The sequence below is a fragment of the Dermacentor albipictus genome, chromosome 7 (genome assembly GCF_038994185.2).
Source record: "Dermacentor albipictus isolate Rhodes 1998 colony chromosome 7, USDA_Dalb.pri_finalv2, whole genome shotgun sequence".
In the NCBI taxonomy this organism is placed as follows: domain Eukaryota; kingdom Metazoa; phylum Arthropoda; class Arachnida; order Ixodida; family Ixodidae; genus Dermacentor; species Dermacentor albipictus.
In genome coordinates this window covers 57550057-57574880 of record NC_091827.1, presented here as the reverse complement: position 1 = coordinate 57574880, position 24824 = coordinate 57550057, and the positions used below count along the sequence as shown (strand labels likewise).

The 24824-nt window shown below is 44.7% G+C and overlaps 1 protein-coding gene and 1 long non-coding RNA gene across 3 annotated transcripts in view; one reads left to right on the top strand and one right to left on the bottom strand.

The window, feature by feature from the left end:
- LOC135912609 (uncharacterized) overlaps window positions 1-12086 on the bottom strand; it is a 28911-nt gene extending 16825 nt beyond the window's left edge. Inside the window, exons 1-2 of the mRNA XM_065445104.2 lie at window positions 11567-12086; window positions 8370-8499 (exon numbers count right to left, since the gene is read on the bottom strand). Coding sequence (XP_065301176.2) covers window positions 8370-8499; window positions 11567-11624 — 188 coding nt within the window. The 5' untranslated portion in view covers window positions 11625-12086. The remainder of the gene's footprint in view (window positions 1-8369; window positions 8500-11566) is intronic.
- The window catches only part of LOC135912649 (uncharacterized), a 138004-nt gene that overhangs the window by 79444 nt on the left and 33736 nt on the right, over window positions 1-24824 (top strand). The window contains exon 3 of one of the 2 annotated variants that reach the window (XR_011507418.1): window positions 8012-8234. The exons of the other annotated variant lie outside the window; for it this stretch is intronic. This is a non-coding gene — a long non-coding RNA (uncharacterized lncRNA). The remainder of the gene's footprint in view (window positions 1-8011; window positions 8235-24824) is intronic. 2 annotated transcript variants of the gene reach the window in all.

Sequence of the window (24824 nt, the reverse complement as noted above, 5' to 3'; positions counted from 1 at the left end):
ATTAAAAATTGGCCAAAACTGAAAACTTTCAGAAAACGAAACTATCAAGTTTAAAACTCCGTGACTCAACAATGAAAAATGATATCACAATTCTGTGAATTGCATCTAATAGTACATCTACAGCGGACAAAATAGATATGTTACACATGAATCTAAAAAAAATCTAGTATTGTGGAAATACGGCTTTTGCAGAACCCTTGTACACAACGTAACCAATTCAAGTAAGATACAAATTTACACAGCAAACTTGTCCGCTTTGACTGTTATAATAAATGCCGTTTACAGAACCACAATATCTGTTCATCATGCATAGCTATTAGTTTGTAAACGTCGTGCTTCTATTTTTCCAAACTATTGAATTTTCCAAAATATTTTAAACAAAATTTAGGCCCTAAATCGAAGTTCTGTTTCCAACAGACACTAGGATTTAACTTTCTCTCTCAAATGCAACCAATTTCAATAAAAGCGATTAGCAGGATTATCTCAGAAAAGCGTTTCTGCGTTTTACAAGTACTTGAATAGGCCGCGTCGGATTGGGCCCGAGCTAAAGCTTCCTCTTGAACAATTTATCGAGGGATCAAATACATGAATAATAACTACATTGTTATTGCTAAAGACGCTGCAAATGAATTTTTGAAAGCTACGCACTGTAAATACAAGTAAAATATGTATTTTTTCATAAAATATTATACTCGTATGTGCTAAAAATTGTGCCCAACATGACTGACGTCAATGCTTCCATGTTTTTTGTCTATTTATTAAGTAAAGAAAATATCACACGAACTTTAGATCTATATCAGTTCGAAACGGGAAAGCAGTGCATGCTGCTGATATTAAAAATTAAAAGGCAATGAACTGAACAAGTTCAGGACAAATATATTAATGAAACTTTGTCATTCAAGAACCGTGCTCACATTCTTGTATATATGCAATGGCCAGTGAAAAATCTCAATGACGCTGTCGTTCGTTCCAATGTATTACGCAGGAGTAGCTGTCCCTTGTCGTGTATCGTGAGTAATTGCACCGAAGTTATAGTCGCGACAGAGAGCACGTATAAAAAGCAGGAGTTCTGCAAGATATATGAGGGCAAGTCAAATGAATGAGCCAACAACGGGGTACTTTATTTAAAAGTAGTCTTCATGAGAATTTAGACATTTGTCCTATTGACTAACGAGTTGCGTGATTCCCATCTTATAAAACTCCTTGGGTTGCTGCTTCAAAAAGTCTGTATCTGGTTCCCTTGAGCTGTTTTTTCGGTTGCCCCAAAATGTAGAAGTCGCAAGGTTACAGGTCTGAGCTGTATAGCGTATGTTGCAGCGTTTCCCACTTGAACTTTGCCAGTTTTTTATTAACCACATAAGCGACGTGGGGACAGACATTGTCGTGGAACAAGATGACGCCATTCGTCAATTTTCCATGTTGTTCGTTCTTGATAGCGACACGCTGCCGTTCTGGCGTTTCACAATATCGGAAACAATTGATAGCCTCTCAAGATTTAGCAAATTCTCTCAGTAATGGACCCTGTCGATCGAAAAAAAAAAGTCAACAACACCTTTCCAGCGGAAATGATGGCCTTTACGTTCTTTGGGCGTGGTAAATTCGAATGTTTCCACTGTAAGCTTTGCCGTCGTGTTTCAGGCTCGCAGTAGTGGCACCAAGGTTCGTCCCCGATCACAGTTGCAAACAAGAAGTCGTCATGCTCATTGTGATACCCGATCAGATGAGTCAAGGCAGCGCGAAACTTCTCCGTCTTCTCGCGATGGATAAAAATCTTGGGGATCCATTGCGCACCAAAGAGCCAATAACCGAGAAGCTCATGAATTATGGCGTGAACCGAACCGTGACTGATGTTCAGACGGTCTGCCAGTTCATCGATGCTTATCCTCCGTTCTTGTTTCAGCAGCTCATGAACCTTTTAAATTGTGTGGGGGGTGATTGCACGATAGTTTTGGCCCGGTCTTGGAATGTGTTTGCAACGTCCTTTGAACCGTTTGCTCCAACGCTTCACAGTGGTCAATGAAATGCAGTGTTCAACGTACGCGGCAGTCATATGGCGATTACGTTTCTGTTTTGGAAACACCTTCAGCTGTCAAAAACTTCGCGACACCGAGCTGTTCAACTTTTGAAGTGTCCATTATGTGACGCAACCATATTCAACCCAGTGTATGAGAGCATTAAAGAACATTTATCTTCACACCTGCGTGCCACTTTTGTAAATGAGACATGCCGTTCTCCTACGCACATGCCTCGCAGATAATGAACCGAACCATTATTGCGCGGTTAGGGTAGGCTCACTTTCATTTGACTCGCCCTCGTACATTAGAAATGCAAAGATACAATGGGATATGCAAATGCGAAAATACGGCTTGATAAAGGACAAAAAAGTGTCACTGGAAACGAAGTTCACTGCATGTATACACAAAACCTCGCAACAAGATATTTAAGTATACGTATAAGCATCCAATGAGTCTATGTATGTAAGAAGAAGTAAATGTATATAATATGCGTCAAACAAGGCAAATAAACATGTTGCACAATCATAGATTCACAGAATCCTAGATTCCGCCCCCATTCCATCCACTCCCCCCGATGTATTGCGCGCGACGGAAGGCGGCGCGCTTGCTACCCGCTATTCTCCTTTGCGCACACAAGACTGAGCCACCATTGTCGGCTCACCCATTCCACCTCGGCCCCTACGCTTTCACTCGCACATACAACATGCAGCGCGTGGTCACGATGTTATCACCCTTGGACTTTATACGAAACATACGAAATGCATAGGAAAGTATGTTGGCCAGAACCTAATGCCTACTTCCGGCACCTAATGGGGCTACGGAAGGAATACCCAAGAAAACATGAGACGCTTGGTCCACTGAGAACCATACGCATACTGCTCAGTATCCTACAGCGGCGAAACAAGACTTTCCTGAAAGGTTCCGCTCAAGGAATGCGGTGCAATCCTTCGAGTCCCCACAGTGATGGCGGCGACCGACCATTGTTTTTTTTTTCTCGTCTGCTAGCCAGAAAGCGTCCAAAACCCTGTCCGGTGAAAATCCACTCGGCCAGAGCAAACCGAACGCGCACCGAAGTGCACCGCACGGTGGTCGGGGCCATACGAGAAAAACGTATGCGCTCTGGCTGGCTCTGGCAGCCCGCGGGTAGGGTAGCGAGAACAAATAAACAAAAAAAAATTGAAGAGGCTCAATGTGTACTCGCGAATAGAAGTCAAAGTAGAAAAAATAAATAAGAACGTAGTTACTTTGGCTGGCTTTAGTGTCATGTTCTGGCGTAGGTTAAAAAAAATGTTGATATTTTTATACGTGACATGACGGCACAAATGAACCACCCCAACGCTTCGTCTCATTGGACCTCGCTGCCTGCTTTGTCAACTCGTCTGCTAGTGTGTTGATTTGGCTTGTCTCGTTGTATGTTCCGATGTAAGACTTTAGAAAAATCAATTGACCTTTGGCGTCAAATGTTTATAACAACATTAAACCCACAAAGTTCCGCAATTGAAAATCTAAAGCACAACTTTGGAAATGTCAATGCACGTTTCACATCAAGAGCTTATGAGATTTATACCCATAAAGTTTCGCAATTGATATCCATGCGCTCCATAGATTCCGTGGCCTCAGTGAGATGCCGCGGCGAGCCCGCTCACCATCAAAGCGCCCTTGAAACTTTGTGCTCTGATGGTACTGCTTGGCGTTCTGTGACTCCCGGTGTATGGGCGTTGCCACGAAATCCAGCCCGAGTTTGCAACCTTCGCGGTTAAATGTCTTTTCGAGCGTCAAAAAGACATTCTAGACAAAATACAGAGTGATTTCCGGCGCCGGGGGTCGCTTTGGTCGGCGGTGCATGGTCACCACGAAAAAATTTCGGGGGGGGCTGAAGCCCCATAAGCCCCCCCCCCCCTGGCTACGCCCCTGAGATCATGCTATAAGTATTCCTGACAATGTGGTAAATGGTCCAATCTCTCGTGGTGGTCTTGAGCACCTGTGTCTATTGCACCTGTTATGCCGACACTTTGAGGTATTACAAATGGAATGGGTATACATCGATGATAGCTACGCGGGCATTTCAAAGCACGGCCGAGCTTATCTGCCTCAGCAGTCAGGGTTAATCAGTGCAGATTGAGATTCGTTTTCGCGATCGCAAGCAACCGCCGCAACCGTTCAAGTCGTTTAGATTTAGCCAAACGTTGCTCTTCGGATTGCTGGAGCTCAATTAGTTTGGGTAAATTAGTCATATCAATGATGAAACGGTTCAACTGTCATGTGAATAAATCAGCAATCATTATTATGCCATAATATATGCGCCATATATATTTCGCCATCGGAAGTTGGGAAGCAGTTTTTTATTGATAATAAATGACAAAGAAGTGTTGGCCCCAGTAGATAGTGCCGGCTACTCGTTTTTATTTGAGTAACATATAAATGCGTCACACAATACCACATAATTGAAAAAAAGGACGCTTTAAAGTACCACATTTTAAGTGTCCCTAATATTACAGATAAAGTGTAGATACAGAAACTTTCACAATTAGAAAGAAAATTCACAATATAAACGTCGCAAACGCTACAAGCTAATTAAAGATATAGAATCACTACATATATACAGTGGACGCAGAATATTATTTTCACTAGGCAGACCTCGCACGTATTTCTTATCCTTGTAATTCAGCTAAAGATTAGTGGGCTCTAAAACGTCTATTCAAGCAGCCAGCGCGCGTTTTTGATGACTCCTTGGTGGTCCATGCGGCTTCTATAGGCTCATTGGCCTCCGATCAAGCCACATAAATTTAGAAAACAGTCAGTTTCTTTGCTCAAAGTATTTGTGGTATTCTAAAAGTATAAGTAGAAGATCTTCACCTGCGCACTCACCTTCAAAGTGATGGTTTTCAACACATTGTCAGTAAAGAGTATCAGGAAACTCCCTATGATAGCGCGACAGGGGTAGAAAGCAAGCGAGGAAAAGCATGTTTTTTAGTGTCGAGCACCAAAAAAAAAGTTTTCTAGAAGGTATCTCCATTAACTAGCCTGTAAGAACGAAGAAGACCGAAAGAGTGGAAAACGGCACATCACCATCGTCTTGCCATCAACTTTAGAATAATTTTCACGCCATCGTGAAATAACAGGATGCTGATTATGTAACACCGGTTCATAGAGGTCAGTGGAATAGATGTCGGGTGAGAAATGCGCTAAAAGCAGCTGAAAGTGCGAGATATTATACTGATCGAAGGCCCTGCCACACATTTCCAACGGAAAACTATGCAGATCGCACACGCCATGAGAACCAAGGTGACGCGAAACATTTTCTATCTAGCTGACTGTCAAGCAACATTTGGAGTTCTCCGAAAGTGTTTCCAGATGCTGGAAAATGTTTCTGTGGGACGAGCAATTGTGTGTCTGACAGGAGTGTGCCTGTGATGACCTCAGTACGCTGATGACGATGTAATGACCATTAGTTATTTGCATTCAGGGTACAAAACGTTCACGCGTGGGCCAATCCAGAAGGTAGTGAGCTGGATGAACTTGGCTCCTCCCGAAAGCGGTGTAATTCAGTATAGCAGCTCGAAGCGCCAGCTGCCACGTGGAAATGACGGCAAATGCTGGTGTGCTTTCACACGAGGGAAGGCAGTTGCCGCTGTAAGACGTAAAACACACCGCCAACCATGTCAAAGTTTCACGCGGGAGGTTGTTTTCTCGTACCATGCGTGCTACTTCGGGTGGATTCGCACCAAGGCCAGGTGGATTTGTGCTTCAGGTGGATGACGAATAATTTCGGTTTAGTGAAACTTGTTATACCGCATGAATTTTTATCCCCAGAACCAATTTGCCATATCTGGTGTGCCTGTGCTTCGAAGTGACAATCACACAGGCCTCATCCTGCGATTGGAGAGCTTTCTGATTTGCTCGAATGGTGGAGCGACCTGTCCTGAAAGGTATTGGTCTTGGGTTCGATGCCCAAAACAGAAGAAATCTTTCATCAACTGGAATGTTTCCTTTGTGAAAAATCCATATTGATTTTCTTGTAGCAATGTGCTACAAGAAAACTCTTTCATTAGGGAATAAACCCAAAGTCTGCGACACCGAGGTTTGTACAAGGAAGTGCTTAATGAAGGAACCAAAGTCAGTTGTTCCCTAATGATATCGGGCTTTTTCATCGGGAAGTGTAGAACAAAGTTTGGTTTTCGATAGAAGCAAATGCGTGGCTAAACTACGTGGAGTTGGGCTGGCTGGTAATCGTCCGAATAAAGCATACTGCGCGCAGACGGGACACCGCAAAGAAAGACGGGCAAGAAAAGCACTGAGTCATCCACCTTCATCCTTGTGGGGATGTTTCTGAGCACATGTTCAGTTCTGTATATGCAGGACAGCACCCAAAATCATCATCATCATCATCATCATCATCATCATCATCATCAGCAGCAGCAGCAGCAGCAGCAGCAGCAGCATCAGCCTGGTTAAGCCCACTGCAGGGCAAAGGCCTCTCCCATACTTCTCCAACTACCCCGGTCACGTACTAATTGTAGCCATGTTGTCCCTGCGAACTTCTTAATCTCATCCGCCCACCTAACTTTCTGCCGCCCTCTGCTACGCTTTCCTTCCATTGGAATCCATTCCGTAACTCTTGATGACCATCGGTTATCTTCCCTCTTCCCCAAAATACTACCCCACAATTTGTTGTTTCGACTAAAATTTGTGGGTTTCTATGCTCCTGAATTTCAACGATGCACGTCTTTTGTCTTGGAACATGTATCGTGTCAAAGTTATGGGAGCATGTGAATCAGTTCGTACGCCTCAGATACAGCTAACAGTTTCCACACTTGAATATGTGCGCCGGGTGGCTTTTTGAATGTCCCTTAAGCTTTTGATTGCCGGAAATTTCATGGCCAGAACTTTGTTTCACGACTGAGCGATTGGGACACTATGACAGGATCTAGTCATATAATTGCGCATGATGTAAACATCAGTTCTCGTGCTCCTGCCCGCCTGGTGTTGCTGACTGCTATCGTAGCAAAATAACGACAATGAGATTGAATAGGTCCATTTGCCCAAGAAGCCGCCCAAAACTATTGTAAAATTGCTATAGATATTCTGTTGGCCGTTGTTGTCGTCTTCGTGATGCGTTCAACATAGTTTCTGTTTAAATGCAATTTAAAGCAATGCATCGCAAAGGAGGCGGCGAAAAAGAGGCGGAAAGAGAGCAAAACAGTATGAGCGACAGCCGCTCAATGGTCTACGATGGGTCGCTGACCTTCAAGCGCAGAAGGTAGGCATGAGTGAGGGTTGGAAGGTTCAAAGATAGGCTTCCGGTCAAATGCTCACTTTAAATACTTCGTTTCTGAATTCTTCAATTTGTTTAAACTGGCGATTGTTTTGGCTGTTTGCTGCCTGAAACTCACGGCATTTGTAATGATCTAAATACCTATTTAAAAACTCGAGCCTTACATTTAAACAGCGGCAGCATACGTTAAGCTGAGATACATCCTATTCCACGCGCACTGGACGTCTTTGTTCTCGCCAGCCTTTCATGACAATAAACTATTTTGCCGAAGCCACAGACAGAAAGAATGACTTCAATGACGCTATGGATATCGCGTGTCTTTCGGCGTGTTTGCAGCGCATCTATCTTATAAGGGATGGTCACTCTCTGAGTGTAAGCAGAACCTAGTTCTGAGGGGCTTTTATTGGAAGGTGTCGAATTCGGCCACAATGTCGATTTCGTCGTCTTCTCAACTCTCATTTGTCAGCTTGACAGCCGATAGCTGCGCCCTTTCTTACTGGCTCAAAACACCAACATGGCGGAAATCGACGACATGGCGCAATTTGTCAATGCCCGTAAAAGCATCACGCAACAAAAATGACTGTCCCTACATGGTCTAATCAAGACTTGGGACTCTTTACAGCATGTCTTCCCAGATTTACCAGTGAAACTCTCTTGTCCAGTCTCTCAGTAGTTACTATCCTACACACATTTTCTTGCATTCTCCTGTTTTCTCCTTCAGCGCCAACATGGTCACTATGCGGGCGAGGTTCTCGGGGCGTCTTTTGCCGTATTTCTGAGAACACGGGTGCCACGTGTGTCACGCGCCCATCGCCATGTCGGTTCATCTGCGCTCGTGGAGGAGGAGCCAGCGCTCGCGGTTAGCAAACAAGTGCCACAAGTAGACGAGAAGACCGGCAGAATTGAAATTTCGCCGGAGCTGAGCAAACATTGCACAGATAGTGGTGAGTGCCCTGAAAGGGGATCTGTAACATTTTGAAGCCCGTAATACGACTCGACCTATCACACTAGTTTGACGCCAGGTGATTTGACCCGGTTCTACATGTCATAGCTTTGCACGCGGTGCTCCGCTGACTCACTCGCAGCTCTGTTTGAACTCCACTCCGCCCTCCGGCAGTCTTGTGCTGTTGCTGTACACCACATAGTCGGACCCGCAGTCGCGCAGTGTCTGCATGCTGCAACCACTCTTCAGTTGGGCGCTGCATTGTCCTGTCATCGAAAAAAAAAGAAAACAGGTCAGATAATGCAGCCTAAGCTGCACGTCATCACCATCGACATCTTTATCATCATCATGAAGACCCAGGTTTGCAAAGCCCGGTTTTCTGTTCCCATTACCATTTTCTATATTATTCGCCATAGCTTTAATTCAGTCACTGCGATCTACATTTGATTTGAATTGGCTGCAGGACGTCATAGACGGAACACCTATACCGCAACTACTAACTGGCGACTTCAACGCACATCACCCCGCTTCGGGTGGTAGGTGGTATTCGGTCCGCGGTCGAGGCCTTTTTGATATAGCACGTCTGAATAACCTGGGAATTCTTAACGACGGGCAGCCAACCTTCCACACGAATGACCGAGGCAGCGCACTCGACGTCATCATGGTCTGCTCGCATCTCATATCTACGGTGACCCCTTTCGCCAACATTAAAGGTCATGCCAGTGATCACGCACTAGCCTATTTCTCTTTGGGGTGTCCTACGCGGTACACACAACGAAGGGCGGTTCGTTTCACTAACTGGGAGGTATACAACGCGACAATTGAGGATTCCGACCTATCTGGATTGACGTACGAGAAGTTTGTTCGTACGCTAAATTGATCAAAACAAACCAGCACTAAACATCTGAAACCACCTCCAATTCATTCAACGACCGAATATGAGAGGCTCCGGGAAATGCACCGCAGAGCCGAGAGAGATGTTCGTAGGACATTGTCTGCATATGACATTCGCGACGCTAGGCGAACCCAAATGGACTCCGGGTGCAAGGGGCCAGCGGTGGTCAATTCGTGGTCAATTGTCACTTTCGTGCCTGGATTCAGGAGCAAGAAAAATATTCTTGGTCCAATGCGGACATATTTCACTCCAGGGCATATTAACACCGGCTAGAGGGCTCACCGTCATGTTTGCATTGATGGCTCCTTTACGCATACACCATCTGCCATTGGTGTGTGGATTCCGCCTGCAAGTGTTACCATTTCTGGCATTCTCAGTCACCGCAATTGATCTTTCCTGTCCACCTCATTACTGTGCCCATTTTACTAGTTTTTTTTTCATTATGCTTGTTCGTTTCTTTTTAGTCAAACAAATGTTTATTAACAATGATAATGAATGAATGAATGAATGAGTCAAACAAACAAGCGCTTATTATAGTGCCCAGGAGCAGCTGGAAGCCTTTGTACTGGTGCATCTTAAGGTAATATACAAATCTCAATGTGCAGAAAAGACAAATATAGTATACAAAACAATGTGAGGTACAAAATGAAAGAAGTGCTGGGCCTAAAAGTGAGTTAATCATAAATGATTATTCACACTTGCACAGAAAACAGGGATTGAAGTCTGAAATATATGTCAGTAGAGGCAGAATATTTATTGCAAGCTTTTATTGAAGCCGACACATAGGACAGTAAGTACTGCAACAAGGCCACGCAGAAAACGCGCAGTAGTGCTGGGTATGTCCTTGCGGTACGCAGAATTGTACACAATGAAATGTTTTGACAATCTAGGGTGCCACGAAAAAGATCTTAAAGGAACGAATGGCACGATTTATAACGTCTTGATTTTAGAGGAGAGAGTTGAGGTAAATATAAGAGGGCCGGACTCTGGTCACCAGAACGTCAAAAGTGGTGTTTCAACATAGATACAAATTTATGCTCGACGCGTTCAATAAGGTCAGTACTGTCGACGAGCACAGAACTACAGAAGCATAGCCTAGTAGCGGAAGGCACACACTAGAATGCAATTTCAGAAAGGCAACATGAGAGGGGAAGTCATGCAACATTCGATAAAGAATGCCCGGAGTGCGAAGTGCACGTTGTTTCACACACCCTGCCTGCGCAGAAAAGCACGGCATTGTGTCGAAGTGCATACGAAGATCTTCCGTGTCATGGGCCGTATGCAATGGAGCATGACGAAGAGTGTACGAAAATTGCACGTGGCTTTTTTCGCGTATATCCTAACACCATAATTTTGGAAGCATTTAAGATTACCATATTCTCTGCGCACTAAATTGAGAAAAAAAAAGAAATGCCGTTTTGGAGGCCAATGTAGTCGCGAACGCTGTCGAGAATCATTATTAGCTTTAAGTCCCCAGCTCTATATAAGGAATGAAGAGTGTTGAATTACTGACAAATTGTCATTAACGAACAATAAGAGGAGATGACGGCTAAGAACGGATCCTTGAGGAACACCGGTAGGGACCTCTTGCCAGAGCTGAGCTCTTATCGGTCCTTATCAACGCCATCGCAATTGATCTGGCCCTTATCAGCCCTTATTGGTGCTTAAATATTACCCTGGTCAGAATTGCTCCGAATATTATAAGCCCTTATCACTCCTTAGCACCAAATCATCAGCGTCAAAAAACTATCTAACGTGGTGAGACCTATATAACCCCTCACCAGTCCTTATCAACTCACTGATTGTTTATCTGTGCATGATGCAGAACTGAGAGCTCGGTTGTGTTAAATACGTGACTCACACTTTTCATACTGTGCGCCCTGCTTCAGTGTCACTACAACGTGACATTATTATCTATTGGAACGCTGCGAACGTGAAGTTTCCTGCAACCCTCACGGCCACATACTTTCTTAATTACCTAGGTTCAATGCTGAAGCCAGCACCGAGCTATGTACGTGGAGAAAATAGCTGTCTTGTCATATTCTTCTTTGATAAAAACCGCCTCTTATGAGCTTAACACACACATGAAAATGTAACCTCGCAGATCATTTGCTGTGTCGATGGCGCATCCTGGACGTTATGCTAATTAGCGGCAACCGAAGCGCACTTTACGGGTGCTTGTCGTTGTGTGCGACCGCACAGTGGCCTTCATTAAATTAATGTTGATTTGCACGCAAATTGACAAGAAGAAGGTACCTGAACCATTTTAACTTAGCTCCGCATGCACCCGACTTCAAATCCGGGATGTTTAATCTAATTTCTTCCGACTTACTTTTGGAAAAGATTGAATGAAGTGCGCATTAATATACACAAGGTTTGGCACGAGCATGCGTACGTTGCCATCCAAAGGCTGCGAGATTGTGAGGCCGCAAACTCACCCAGCAGCAAGCCAAGAAGGACAAGAAGGCTGGAGTGGAGCGGTCCGATCGGAGACATCTTTCTCACCGGCTGTTGGCACGCACTTCGTTCGACCGTCGAAGGAGCGATTTGACGCGCCGCCCACCGATGCGACTCCTTTTAGCTTGACGCTTCTTCTCGTCGGACAAAACTCACCTCCTCACTCTCGCCTTCCGTCTCCTCGCGGGCGAGATCACGCTGGCCCGCGATCCTCGTTTGCTATATCAAGATGCACGCGTGTTACGCGGACACGCTCACCTTGAATGATTATGTCCCCGACGTCTAAAACGTGCCTCCTTTCGTCGGTCGGGGTTCGGTCACTGGAACTGCGTGCAGCGATACGCAGCTTTCCACGTTTTCTTCTCTCGTTTCGTCCTCGTAATTCTGCAGCCTTCTCGTAGGGCACGTTACAACCGCAAGCACAAATGACGGAATTTCGCGTAACTTGCAATTAGAGAAGCCTTCGCGTCCCAAGATAGCACCTGCCGGCTTGTGTTCTTTCGTTCGGTATCAAGGAGAAGCAGGAGGAGAAGGAGGAAAAGGCATTAGTCGGAACGGAAGTTCGTTGTCGCCTGAAGGGCAAAACGGTGCGGGTGACCTATGCACGTGCCCGTATCGTGCGCTTTTTATTTCGCCACGTAACGATCGTGAAGAAATGAGTACGCACCCGTTCTTTTGCAGCGCTCGCCCACAATCACCATACGCGCATTCTAAACTTTGCATGGACAGACGGGGTGCACACAACAGCCTGTCCTTTTGCCCTTTGTCGTCTGCACGACACTCCTTCCTGTCGTCTGTTGCGCCTGCGTCCTTTTATTTGAATGTGCATGGGTGGGGTGGAGGGGTCTAGCAAAACAGCAAAAAAAAAAAAAACAAAAAACAAAAAGCAAAAATTAACTATAGAAACGGTGTGTCCTCACCACCACGTTGCTCGGCGACACTGTGTGCTTTCAATGTCATTTCTCGCGTTGCGTAAAAACGTAGACACACTACGAAAGTGATATTCCTAGGAACCGACGCCCTGTCAGTGGCGGACGGTGCGGAGCACAGGCGAGGTCTCGACCTCCCGTCTTTCTCGATGTGTACGCAAAATATAATTCCATTTAGTTTCAGCTACACAAGGAAGTCACAAAGCGTTGGGGCAAGGGAAAGAAGATGGCTTTAGTAAAAAAAAAACTGTCTGAGAACACCACAGGGCGTGTTGTATTCTTACGACAACGCTCGCTTGAAGGAACGTTGAATGGAAACGTGAAATCAATCTAGAATGTTAGATGAGTCACTCAGAAGAACATGAACATTTGCTTTATGCCAAGAGATCAATTATGTGGAGAAAAAGTAGCGACTGACAGTGCCCAAGGATTCTTCCATCATTCGAAGGCCCCTACGAACGGAGGGTTCGTTACGTTCTGGCACTGAGTTGAAAATCTCGGAGGTCATGCGCTGTCAGGCACTACCGTTTGCTATTAGTCAAATGGTCACACAAAGGTGTCGCCCAATGTCACAAATAGCAGAAAAAAACATTTGCACATAGCGTGTGGCACTGCTGCAAAAGCCATTGCGCATGTTCTTTTAGAATGGCAGAGTGTCTGGCCATCCGGTGGTGGTTGGGGACATCGTTCGGCTGCCCGAGGCCCGGGTTTTTCGGGACAGTAGGATAAACATTACTGAATTTTTGGCACAGACTATAGTGAAAGAGTAAGCAGGTAGATTGTTGGTGCGAAGAAAGAATAGACATGCATTGAAGTGAACTTTATTGTTTATTAATGCAACCCAGCGCACCAACACACCTTCAGAATAAGATATCACAGAAAGGCAATAAAGTCATCTGGCCCTGTTTGAAATTTGGTGCTATGCCACCCACAATTAATGACTACTAAAAATAATCATCCTCATTACCCCCATCAGCAGCATCATCAGTGTTATCTTCGTGGGCGTCGCCAGCAACCAAGAGTGAAAAGCGCGAGTTTTACTCCAGGAAAAATTCATCAAGCGCAGCAAAATCGCATTGTCTCGCGCTGAAATGCAACGTAATTAAATTTACCGTGAACAGGTCTGCAATTTACAAAAATGCAAACAAGACATTGCCCGCCACGAAGCCTGCTGCCGCATTTTAACGTTGGCCGTGTCAACTCTGTCTTATTACGTCTACGCTATTATCTCGTTTATAAAAGATACGTCTACATTTAAAATATGACCTTGGAAAGCTCGAAGCACTATAATGAATTGAGTTAATATGTGCTTCCTTCCTAGTAATGAGGTTAGCTAACACCCTCGCAACTGATGCTCCAGAAGAGCGCGACGAAACAGATCGGCAGAAAGAAAAGCGTCTTCGCGTTTCTTTTCTTCTTTTGTCTGCATGAACGATGTCGCACTACACATTTACCTTGCTCCCCAGACTGTCAATATTGTTGCTTCAATGCCAAACGCGCTTGCGCACTTCTATTTTGTTTGGCCGCGTGAGGACACGTGTACGCTAATTCACCGGTCATCAGAAATGCCGGTGCGCCCAAACAGGTTCTGCTGTCTGGGCGGGTTAGCCGGCTGCGGTCATAAACAGAGCCATGGCGCGTGTCTCCGTCCAATGCAGGCCCGTTGCAGGGAGAAGGAAAAAATGTTCGCGACTTTGCATAAAAGCTATTTGGTTACCCCACTTTCGGTGTTTGTTTTTTTTGACGTCATCGTCTTTTCGCGGCCGCTCGCGAAGGAGCGGGAACAAGGTCGAGGTAAGAAAGGAAATAATAATGAACGAACGACCGACAGACCCGCTGGCGTTAGCGTCGCGTATATGGAAAGATCGCGGCGCGTACCGCAGCCGCCGCCCGTCGACGGCTGCCCTTGGAAGCACTGCGCGTAATTTCAAGGCCCCGGAGGGCGCTTTCGCTACTTCTCGTGGCACAGGGTGCAGTTTCGAGGTACGGAAGGCGGCTGGACGGCCTGAGCAGCCGAGGAGCCGAGCACGTCCTTCCCAACGCGTTGATATTTCAGAACTATACCTCATCCGTGTCGGTATGCGAGATTCGCACATTTCACATGTGCACTGCCGATTCAAACTGCTGATAATTGTGCTGCCGTATTTTTTTTTTACGTGAATGGCCCAATCTGCGCGTCACGGTCTAGCTCAGGTCGTCGAAACCTGTCGAATTCTTCCTCGTCGATAGAGAAAAAATTAGAAAGAGAGAGAGAGGGAGAGGGAAAGGAAAAAAAAATATTGCAGGACCCTTCGCCTTTGAGAGTGAACAAGAATGTAATGCTTGTAGCCGAGGCCAACTAGATTCCCTTCAATTTAATTTATTTTACGGTGGATGAATGACTAAAGTTGTTATGACAATTAAGGGTTAAAAGGTGAATGCAACCGCTTCACGAGACCCCTAGTCCGCCACTGTGTTCTGAGTGACGACTGTGGAAACAATACACTGAAAATGCAATGACAATAGAGGAATATGGACCAAATAAATAAAAAATAAACAAAGCAAGACATTATTTACTTTCGCAATCAAAAAGTGGAAATAGGTAATGCTTTCATGCATACGTGCCATCGTGAGCACTAGAGCGGTAACACGCGAGCGCATGGCAAATAGCGTCGAAACCGAGTTAGCGCGATACGCGGATAGCGGTGCCGAAAACAGAAGGGAAAGGTGGGCGTTCCTTCGCTGTTTGCGCTCCCGCCTTGCTAGCGTCGCTACGAAACGCTAGAGCCCAGTTCGTTTTTGCTGAACCACATTGACGCGCGTACGCTAAGTTACAATGGCCAACAGATAGTAATTTTATCACCATGTCATGGTCTCTTCGAAAAAGTGCGTTGCGTAAGTCGCTTTACTTCAGTGAAAAGTGTTTCTTACATTTGTCCCTTGAAGGCTTATCCCACAAAGGCTTTGACGGTACATTCGTGCTTTCTCGCCAAGTTTTCAACATCCTGCAGACTTTCTTCCACACACGTATATACCAGTTGAACTTCTTTTCGAATTCACAGACTTAGTCGGGATCGTTTAAATGCTCCATGGCCCACCACGGAAATAAACCGAACTTCGGTCTGGTTGATCTGAGTGTCTTCTCACTTCTGTTTTTTTTCTCGATCTCTTTCCTCCTCTTTATATTATGCCCAACACACACAACATATAAGCCACACACACGCAGACGCACAAACACACGCACAAATACACGCACACATGGATGTGCGATTTCACACTCACAGGTATATACAGCATAAACTTTTCCGAACCGGCTACTAGGGCTGAGATTACAAATAGCGTGAACAAGGCAGTGCAAGAAGCCCGGCGGCTCGAATGTCACGGCTTCACTGCGTGTGAAATTGACTTTCTTGCGCCTGTATGACTCAGGCCCCATTTATTGCCTAGTATAAACCAGCATCACGAAGCTAAGTACCGTTAAGCTGCCGTGACACTTTGTTGAGGTTATTGATCACTTCGCCCTTCACAATCTCATTGGTTACTTAACAAAATGCCATGTTTGAATTGTAGCATTGCAAACTCACATTACACGGCTCGCTTGTATTATGATTTTAATAGAGCCGAAATTAGGAATAATTGGCTCTGGTTCGTGATTATAGAGCACAGAGAAGGCTCAAACTCGGATGGGGTCAATGATTTCAAACATTCACTTTACGCAGTATCCGTTTATATGCGCAAAGCTCACGTTCGGGTCCCCTTTCTTGTTAAATATGAGAGCTTATTGCAACGAACCAGACACCACGAAGATGACGCTTAAGCGCAAGGCTCTTCTTTGATAGAGCGTTGTATTGGTATGCATTTCACGAAAGTGTTTTGTCCCTTCACTTTGACACACCCGACAATATGTATTTGTTTTCTTTTTTGTCCGCGTATACTTGTGCATACGCTCCGTATTATGCTACTAGATACTCTAAATTGACATTTGCGGCGGCATGCTGGAATCTCTCGGAAGTTCAGCTGTTTCCATAAAGAACTTTGTTTCTTATCTGAGTGTGCTGCGTAATGACAATTGTCGTCATCACCGTAATCATTTTTTAATGCGAGAGCGGGGAAGGAAGGTCTCCTCGAGTGTTCTCCAGTTAGGCAGTCGACGCTTTCTTGCGTGCGCAGACTCTGTGCCAAACTTGCATATATCCTGATCTCATTAGAGCACCCACTTTTGTGTCATCCCCTGCTGAGTGTGTCATGCTCCAGCTCCAGTTCTTTCTCTTACAGTCTGAAATTCATAACAGAGTGTATAAATGGCGTAAATGATTCCTGTTAGCTACTGCGCAAGCGCATTTCTCGGGCAAGCTCCGTTCAACCCAAAACAATTTGCGTACGTTGCTTCGAGCCTATAGGAGACAAGATCATGTGGAGTAGTGTTAGCTTATCTCTTGCTATCTCTTCCTTGTTATTGGCGTGCTACACACATCTTCACACACATCTACACACACATCTGCTGAATGCAAGGTCAGCCAGATTTGTTGGAAAGATTTAACCGGGAAGTCCCCATTGGAGATTTCGCGTTTGCTTGTTCTTACGGACTTCCTCAACACACCTTAAGTGTTGTTTTACATTAACCCAGAATCTTGACACCACTGAAGCGACAGACAGAGAGAGTGGAGCCACCCTCGCCATCGAAAAGAAATTTCGCAGTTGGAGCACGATCCTCATCGTGTTGTCTTCCCGGTCGGGTGTGGCGTTTCTTTTCTCCTAGCGTGTGGCACAATTATAATGACAGGAAGTTATCACCTACCGAACGGACGAACTTGACATTGGCAGCGACGGTGACACTGCGCCCTTGTTCCTGCCTCTTGTACGACAAACGCGCAGTTGTTAGCTACGTCAGCGTTGCCAGGTAGTCTCTACGCCGTGTTTATTTACGTTCTGTTGTCTCGGAAAAGCGCCCAACCGGGGATGCCAGCGAGATTGTGTCAAGTGACGTTCCGCATCGACCATAGATGCGAACTTTTTTCCCGACCTGCCAGGGGAGCGTCCGGCTCTGAGTCGCCGATGTTATCGCGAATCATTAATGAGCCACGGGTTCTTTAGTTAAAGACCGTTGACCAACATAAAATGACTGGGTTTCTTCCTCAGTGATGCCGTTGTGAGCGTGTGGCCGTCATTAAATAAAGCAAAAGAAAGGACGAGAAAAAGAGAATGATGTGTCCATCGCGCGAAGATGGTATGGCGAATCATTTGTTATTTACTTAGTGAAACACATTCAGCAGCTCTTTCAGATCTCTTTCTATGTTGGACAGAGAAAACAAGCAAAGAAGGGAGTGTGCTGGGGCGGATGCGAAGGACCAGGGGGAGGGGGGCTGCCCTGATTCCGACAACTGTGTCACCCTAGGCGGACACGTGGAGCATAATCCGTAACGAAATGAGCGTCATTGGCACGCGGTGACCCTGAGCGGGTTCCGTCTCAAGGACTGAACGAGCTCAGTGCTCTCTACCTTCGAGGATCTGACGTCAATCGGCCAAATCATTATTTTCATGATATCACGATAAAAAAGTGCGGTGTTTGAAGTAAAATTAAAAATTATGGGGTTTTACGTGCCAAAACCACTTTCTGATTATGAGGCACGCCGTAGTGGGGGACTCCGGAAATTTCCACCACCTGGGGTTCTTTAACGTGCACCTAAATCTAAGTACAGGGGTGTTTTCGCATTTAGCCCCATCGAAATGCGGCCGCCGTGGTCGGGATTCGATCCCGCGACCTCGCGCTCAGCAGCCCACCACCATAGCCGCTGAGCAAACACGGTGGGTGTGTTTGAAATAAAGAAAGCCCGAGAACAGCGGGTTTTTGCTCGTAGAAAGTTAACCCACTTCTTCTAGTGGTGCTTTCCGGAAGCTAAGATTTTCGACAGAATTACGTGTCTTGTTGCGGTAATAATGAAGTTTACAATGTATCCAACCAATGTTATGGTAACATCCTACGTTTATAGGCCGACTTGGTTCCTGCCTCATCGTGTTTAAGTCTTTAAATGAAAGTCGTAAAAAATGGCAGTGGCTTAGCTCGGCTATGCCAGGACATACGTAGCGAAAGCTTAAGCATAGCACGATTAGCCTTGGTTAATGTTGATCGCAAGCTGTTCGTCTGTTTCCTGGGCGATTCGTTACGTCTTCATCGTGTTCCGATGCCGATTCCAGGCTTCCTCCTGCTTATCAGAATTGTCGCCGTCCATACTGCCGCCTCAACTGTGGATGTGGTGCACGCGAGCTCTCCTTTCAATCCTCCGACATGTTATCAGGCATGCGACGCAGCTGGCGAAGCGAGCGGAGGCGAGTGCACCGGCGAGGAACGCGGTGTGACGTCATGTGCCTCCTCGGAGCACGGCGACGGCGAAATCGCAAGTTCGCGGCCAGTAAAGCTTTCGCTTTTATAATAAAGGAAAGGGGAAGTGAGAGGCTTTGACAGTCAATGTCAGCTTACGTCAGATGCTGTCTCATCTTGATGATCAGTTGTAGCAAAAGTGTTTTTCATCCACTGTTTAACCTCCCGAGGAAGCAGTCGAGCTGGCCTGACAGTCAGCTGCTGACTGGAATGGCGTTCGGGGCGACATCGCTGCCATCCCTTGTCCATCCGCCTTCATAGAAAGCGTCACCGATCACCTTTCACCGTAGATTATCACATGGTTTGTGCTTATTTGTGTGTAACCTACCCCTTATGTAATATACCGTCATGGGGTCTTTAAGGAATAAAATTGAAATGAAATGAAACCGCTGGAGCTAATGAGTCCCACTTTTGAATGAAGACGTTGGTCACTTCGTTGAAACATACTGCAAAGGACATTCCCATTAAAATAGAAAGCCTCCTGATAAAGCCGTGTGATCAAGCTTTCGCTTGTGGAACGTAAGGAAGTCTCCATGACCCATTCATATTATTTAGCATTCACCGCAACTGAATGATCGCCATGTGCGTAATAATGGACACACCATACGAGAAAAATTTGTTGAAGATATGGCGTCTTTTTTCGCGATCTTTACATTGCCCACCACGAGCCCAAATTTTGGGTAAACTTGTTTGATAGTTTATTTCCTGTGGTGAATCAGTGTGTATTGGTGCCTGGTACTAATCACAAGACCGCGTATCCGCTTTCAGGTCATGGTGGATGTACATTCACATAAAAGGTCAATACAAAAACACTTGTATCAACCTTTACGTGCACATTTGGTCGGATTAGTTCATGTTTACCGCACAGAAGCGACGGAGGCGACAATGCACCAGGCAGAAGTTATGAAATTATTTACTAGCCACGAAATTATAGCTGCCAAGTTCAGTACAGCTTACAGGCACCCTCGGAATATATTTACTGAATGCTTCTAGTACCCTTGCGTAACTCTGAAGAACGTAACTAGGACAAGTCTGAGGGCATCATTGAGCCTAATTCAATGAAGTCGCATAGATGAGGTGGCTTGTAGAACACAGGAACGATTTATGTAGCCTATAGAGAGAGCTAGGCATCGCATGAAATCTTAAATAAAATAATCAAAATCTCTAATGGCTCAGTTAAACGGTTATTGGAGTTTGTAGATTTACGCGCGCAAATGAGCTACAAAAAAAAACGGCGCGGTGATTTTTGTATCTCAATTTTAAAGAAATACAAACAAAGTAATTTCGATTTCAATTTATATTTATTTTCCCATTGGTGACGCTTTACATCAGGGGATATATAGCCGAGTGCATTAAACTCCCTCCGGCGCAATCGTAAGGCGAGCTGCAGTTAAGGTGTTCATTTGTATATATGTTTGACCCTCTAGAATTGCTGCGTGCAAGGCTGACTTTTTTTGTCCAGATAAACACGTGAGTGCCATAGTTGGGAAATTGTAGCTCAATTTGTCTTTCCCTCCTTTGCTGCTGGGCGAGCGAAGCGCTGATATCGGCACTGACGCTAGCCTAATTTTGCTTACGTGACCTCAAGCGAATAAATGCCATAAAAAATTAATGGCGATGAAAGCATTAACTGAGTAAATTGGAAGGTTAATCGATCAATCACACCCAGCCTTAGACAAAATTATATTATTTTTCTCTCCAGTCGGTAGGAGATTGATTGATTCGACTGAGGTGTTATTAAGGTCTGGTTTACTGTGAAAGGGCCGCAATATTTACTTAGTTTTTCATTTGAGTGGCAAGTTTTCTGCAGTAGAAAAATAGCTACTGCTTGATACTTCTAAAATTTAACCCAGCTTTTTGGTAAACAATAAATTAGGTAGGTGGGATGTTGTTACTGCTATAACTCTGTTCAGTGCCTATTTTTGTTTAGCGAATAATAACGAGTGTGGAAGAGTGATTTAAACAACTCTTATGCATATACCGGAAGAGAGTGCGAAGGTTAAATCAAATAAGCGATTTGCATCATCATCATCATATGTACTTTATTTCTCGTCCGAGCGAGGGGAGACTGGGACTAAAGGCACGAAGGCCTGACAGAGGTCCCAGACCCCACGGTTACAACTGCGGATAAAATCAGTACAAATGAATACACATATAACGTACATATATATTTCGCGCAAGAGATCATACTTTCAGTAACAAAAATGATTACACTATTTGTTCGTCAGAACCAGTAAGGCGCATAAACATTACCACAAATTCTATCAGTATGCACTCTTTTTAGGTCATACATGCCTACACACAGATGCAATAAAATGAAAATGTTAATAATTAGTGAAATCAATGTCATCGGCGAGTAATAATGCATTAAGCTGTCTTTTGTAGGTGCTTTCTGAACCACTAAAGTTTAGCAGTTCTCCTACCTTGTTTGCTATTTCTGTCGACTGATATATGAAAGTTTGTTTACCATAATTTGTTCTTGTTTACTATAAGTGTCTGGTATTGCGGCGCAGTGGATAACAAGGTATTTCATCGTTGTCAATTTTGGTAAATAATTTTTGTTTGTGTATGGTCATCAGAAGTTTCTTATAATATATTCCGTCTGTTTGAAGAAGGGAATAGCGTTGAATTAATGGAGCTGTTTCAAGGTCTACAAAGCGGCCATGGTAATTGCAGTATATACGAAGGATTCGCTTCTGTAAATGAATTAATTTGTTGTAGTTTGTTTTTGAAGTTGTACCTCAAATCAGGACCCCGTAGAAAAGTTTAGAGAAAAGCAGAGTACTGTATAAATGTTGTTTGAGCCAAAGCGGAATCAGCTGGGTTATCTTGTTAATGATACCGACAGATTTAGAAAGGTCATTGCATAGCATCCTTATATGCGAACTCCAAGATAAATGTTCGTCAAACCAAATGCCTAAGAAGTTTTGTTCTTGGACATGGTTAATTGCTGTACCATTGTAATTATTGTTAATGTCATTTGGTATGTTTTTGTTACAAGCCCTGAATAAAATGTACGTTGTTTTTGCAGTATTTAATTCACGACTATTTGCACTCAGCCAAACTGATTAGAGATTTAGATACGCATTAACACTGACAGAAAGTTCAGAAGTGTCACTGGAAGTAAAAAACACGTTGGTATCATCGGCATACATTGCCAGGTCAGGTGAGTCGGGTATTCGTACAATATCATTTACAGAAATTAAGAGCAATAGTGAGCCCTGAGGTACACCCTGTTTTATAGGCAAGATGTAAGAGGTAATGTAATTTATCTGAACAAATTTGCTTCGATTAGTTGGGTAACTTCTGATTAAATCATTAGCGACGCCGCGTATTCCGTAGATTTCTAGTTTATGGAATAATATTTTATGATCGACTAAATGGCGCAGTCTCAATGTACATCGGGATTCATCGAAAGTTAGAAGCACTATGATTAAAATGTTGTCTTTAAATTACCTGTACCGTTATCTATAGAAAGCTTCGCGCACACAATAGCAGTGGCCAGCCTGTGTCCCAGAGAAACTTCCGGTCGCTTGCCTTGTGAGTATACTACACCGGAGCAGAAACCGTGTTCCTAAGTTTTTTTTTTTCGATGTGCGGAAGGTCTTATCTTTAAATTTTCACTCACAAGAAATTCGCTTATTGCCTCAAGGCTAGTACATAAGGTGCTTGTATAAGTAACGGCGAAGTTGTAAAATTGTGATTATGTGCGAAAGAAAAATGTTGAATATCAGCGGGCTTCTGTTTTAATGCACTTTTGCTACTCATCTTGCTTGCCTGCTAAATTTAGCCCGTTATGTCTGCGGGCAGTACCGGAAGCCGTCCAGGGCCTATGTTTGTTAACACTGTAAGGGTGTATATACTTCAACAAGTTAAGCAAAGACGCCGCTTTGTTTCCTGCACATCTCATTGAGTTAATTCTACCGTTTCAATGAGTTCTGTCGCAAGTTAAAATTAACGGAAACGCAGAACTGACCGAACCAAATAATTGGCTGCAAACTAAGGACATAATGTGCAATTATTTTTTTGGCGTTGCGAAAAAATCCACGCGAAGCCTGCATGGTGCCACGACTTACTCGCGAAGGTGCTACCCTTCTGTGCCTCGTTAGAACTAACTCCGCTTACATCCAGGCTTGGTTGTTCAAGAGTGGGCGATCTGTTTCGTCGAGACAACGCACGGAGCTAGTGTTACGCAGTATTTGCACTTTGTGTTCAAATATACAGTACGCGAACACAGGTAATACTTCATTCCATCGAAATAAAATCGCGTGTACTACTACTTGCGTCCGACAAGCTGTTCATGGGAAACATAACTCAAGTACAGAGAACCGTCTCTTTGTGTTTGAAGCAAAAAAGAAAAAAAAGAAAACCGGAGAAACATGCTTCAGGCATCATTGGATTGCGGAAGGCTGTTCCACGCTGGGCGGCAATATTTCATGGCACCAGCGCACAAATGCCGCACCGGTTTCTCTTGTCTGGATCTTCTCAAGGCCGCTAATTGGTCAATTGCACACGCACACGGAGAGGACACGGGGGACACGTTTTACCATACTCGCAGCCCTCGAGCTGTCCTCTCCGGACGCTTGGTTTTGAGAAATGAAAGACGGAACGAGACAAGGGGAACGTCACTCACAGCACCCGTCACGTGACACATTGGGCCTTTGTGAACGGAAATCTCGGCGCGCGATGGAATACAGCTACAGCCAATGACTGCCGATTGCGTTTGCGTCAGCACACGCTTGCACAACATAGCCCCCCTAGCGCTATACCAACATCGCTGCCGAGGCACGCAAAGCTGTCATGTGAGTCCCGAGGCGAATCACAACATGTTTTTGCTTTTGATTCGGCGGTTTTCCAGAGAAGCCATTGCGTGACTCTTGCAGGCAAGAATAAACAAAAGAAACGGCGCTAACTTTTGTAGGCCACGCTCGCAAACATCTTAAATGTGTTTAAAACATCTCTGTCAGATATATATATATATATATATATATATATATATATATATATATATATATATATATATATATATATATATATATATATATATATAGAGAGAGAGAGAGAGAGAGAGAGAGAGAGAGAGAAAGGTGATAGAGAGAGAACAGTTTCGCGCACTTTAAAGGTTCGCACCGAGTCTACACACGGTCGCCGAGACCTGTCGACTTGAGGTTGTGCAACGACGCTTTCGGGGCTTTCTGTGCCATCGAAGTGTACGGCCATGGTCCAGGGATCTTCATTTCAGAAAATCGTCTAGAGTGCAGCCGGTTCAGCGCTCTCCGGAGAGCTTCACGCTCGATGTTGTACTGGGGGCAGAGACGTAGGATGTGCTCCACCGTTTCCATAGCTCCACAAGAGTCGCATATGAGCGTATCCCCCGTTCCAATGCGGAACTAGCAGGCCTCTGTAAATGCTACTCCGAGTCACAGGCGGCACAATACTGTCGCCTCAGAGCAAGGAACTTTTGATGGCACTTGTACCATTAGGGATATAGCATAGTCGCTATGGATATATGAGCTGCTTTTCTCTCAGTGGAATGCGAAACGCACGCGCACCTTGCATTTGGTGCACGGTAAATAATCCCAGGTGGTCAAGATTAATGCTGAGCCCCCGCCCCATGGCGTGGCTCATATCAGATCAAAGTTTTAAAACTCCAGAATCTAGTCTTTTTTTTTTACTCAATCACCTTTGACCAGTCTTCACCTCTTCCTGAATACACGATCGTCATGTTTATCAGTTGATACGAATCTGGGGCAGTATCTTGTAACTATTCGGTAAAATTTCAGCCGCTCTTCTTTTTATCCAAAATTGTGCACAGTTGTTCATTCCACCGATAAGGAAGGCTGTGCGTATAATCTGTGAGAATGACAGAGGGCCAGAATAATCGAAAATTAAGTAGCTCATTAAACGTACGTATTATGACGAACGTTAAGTGCGTGCTTCTCAGAAGAACAA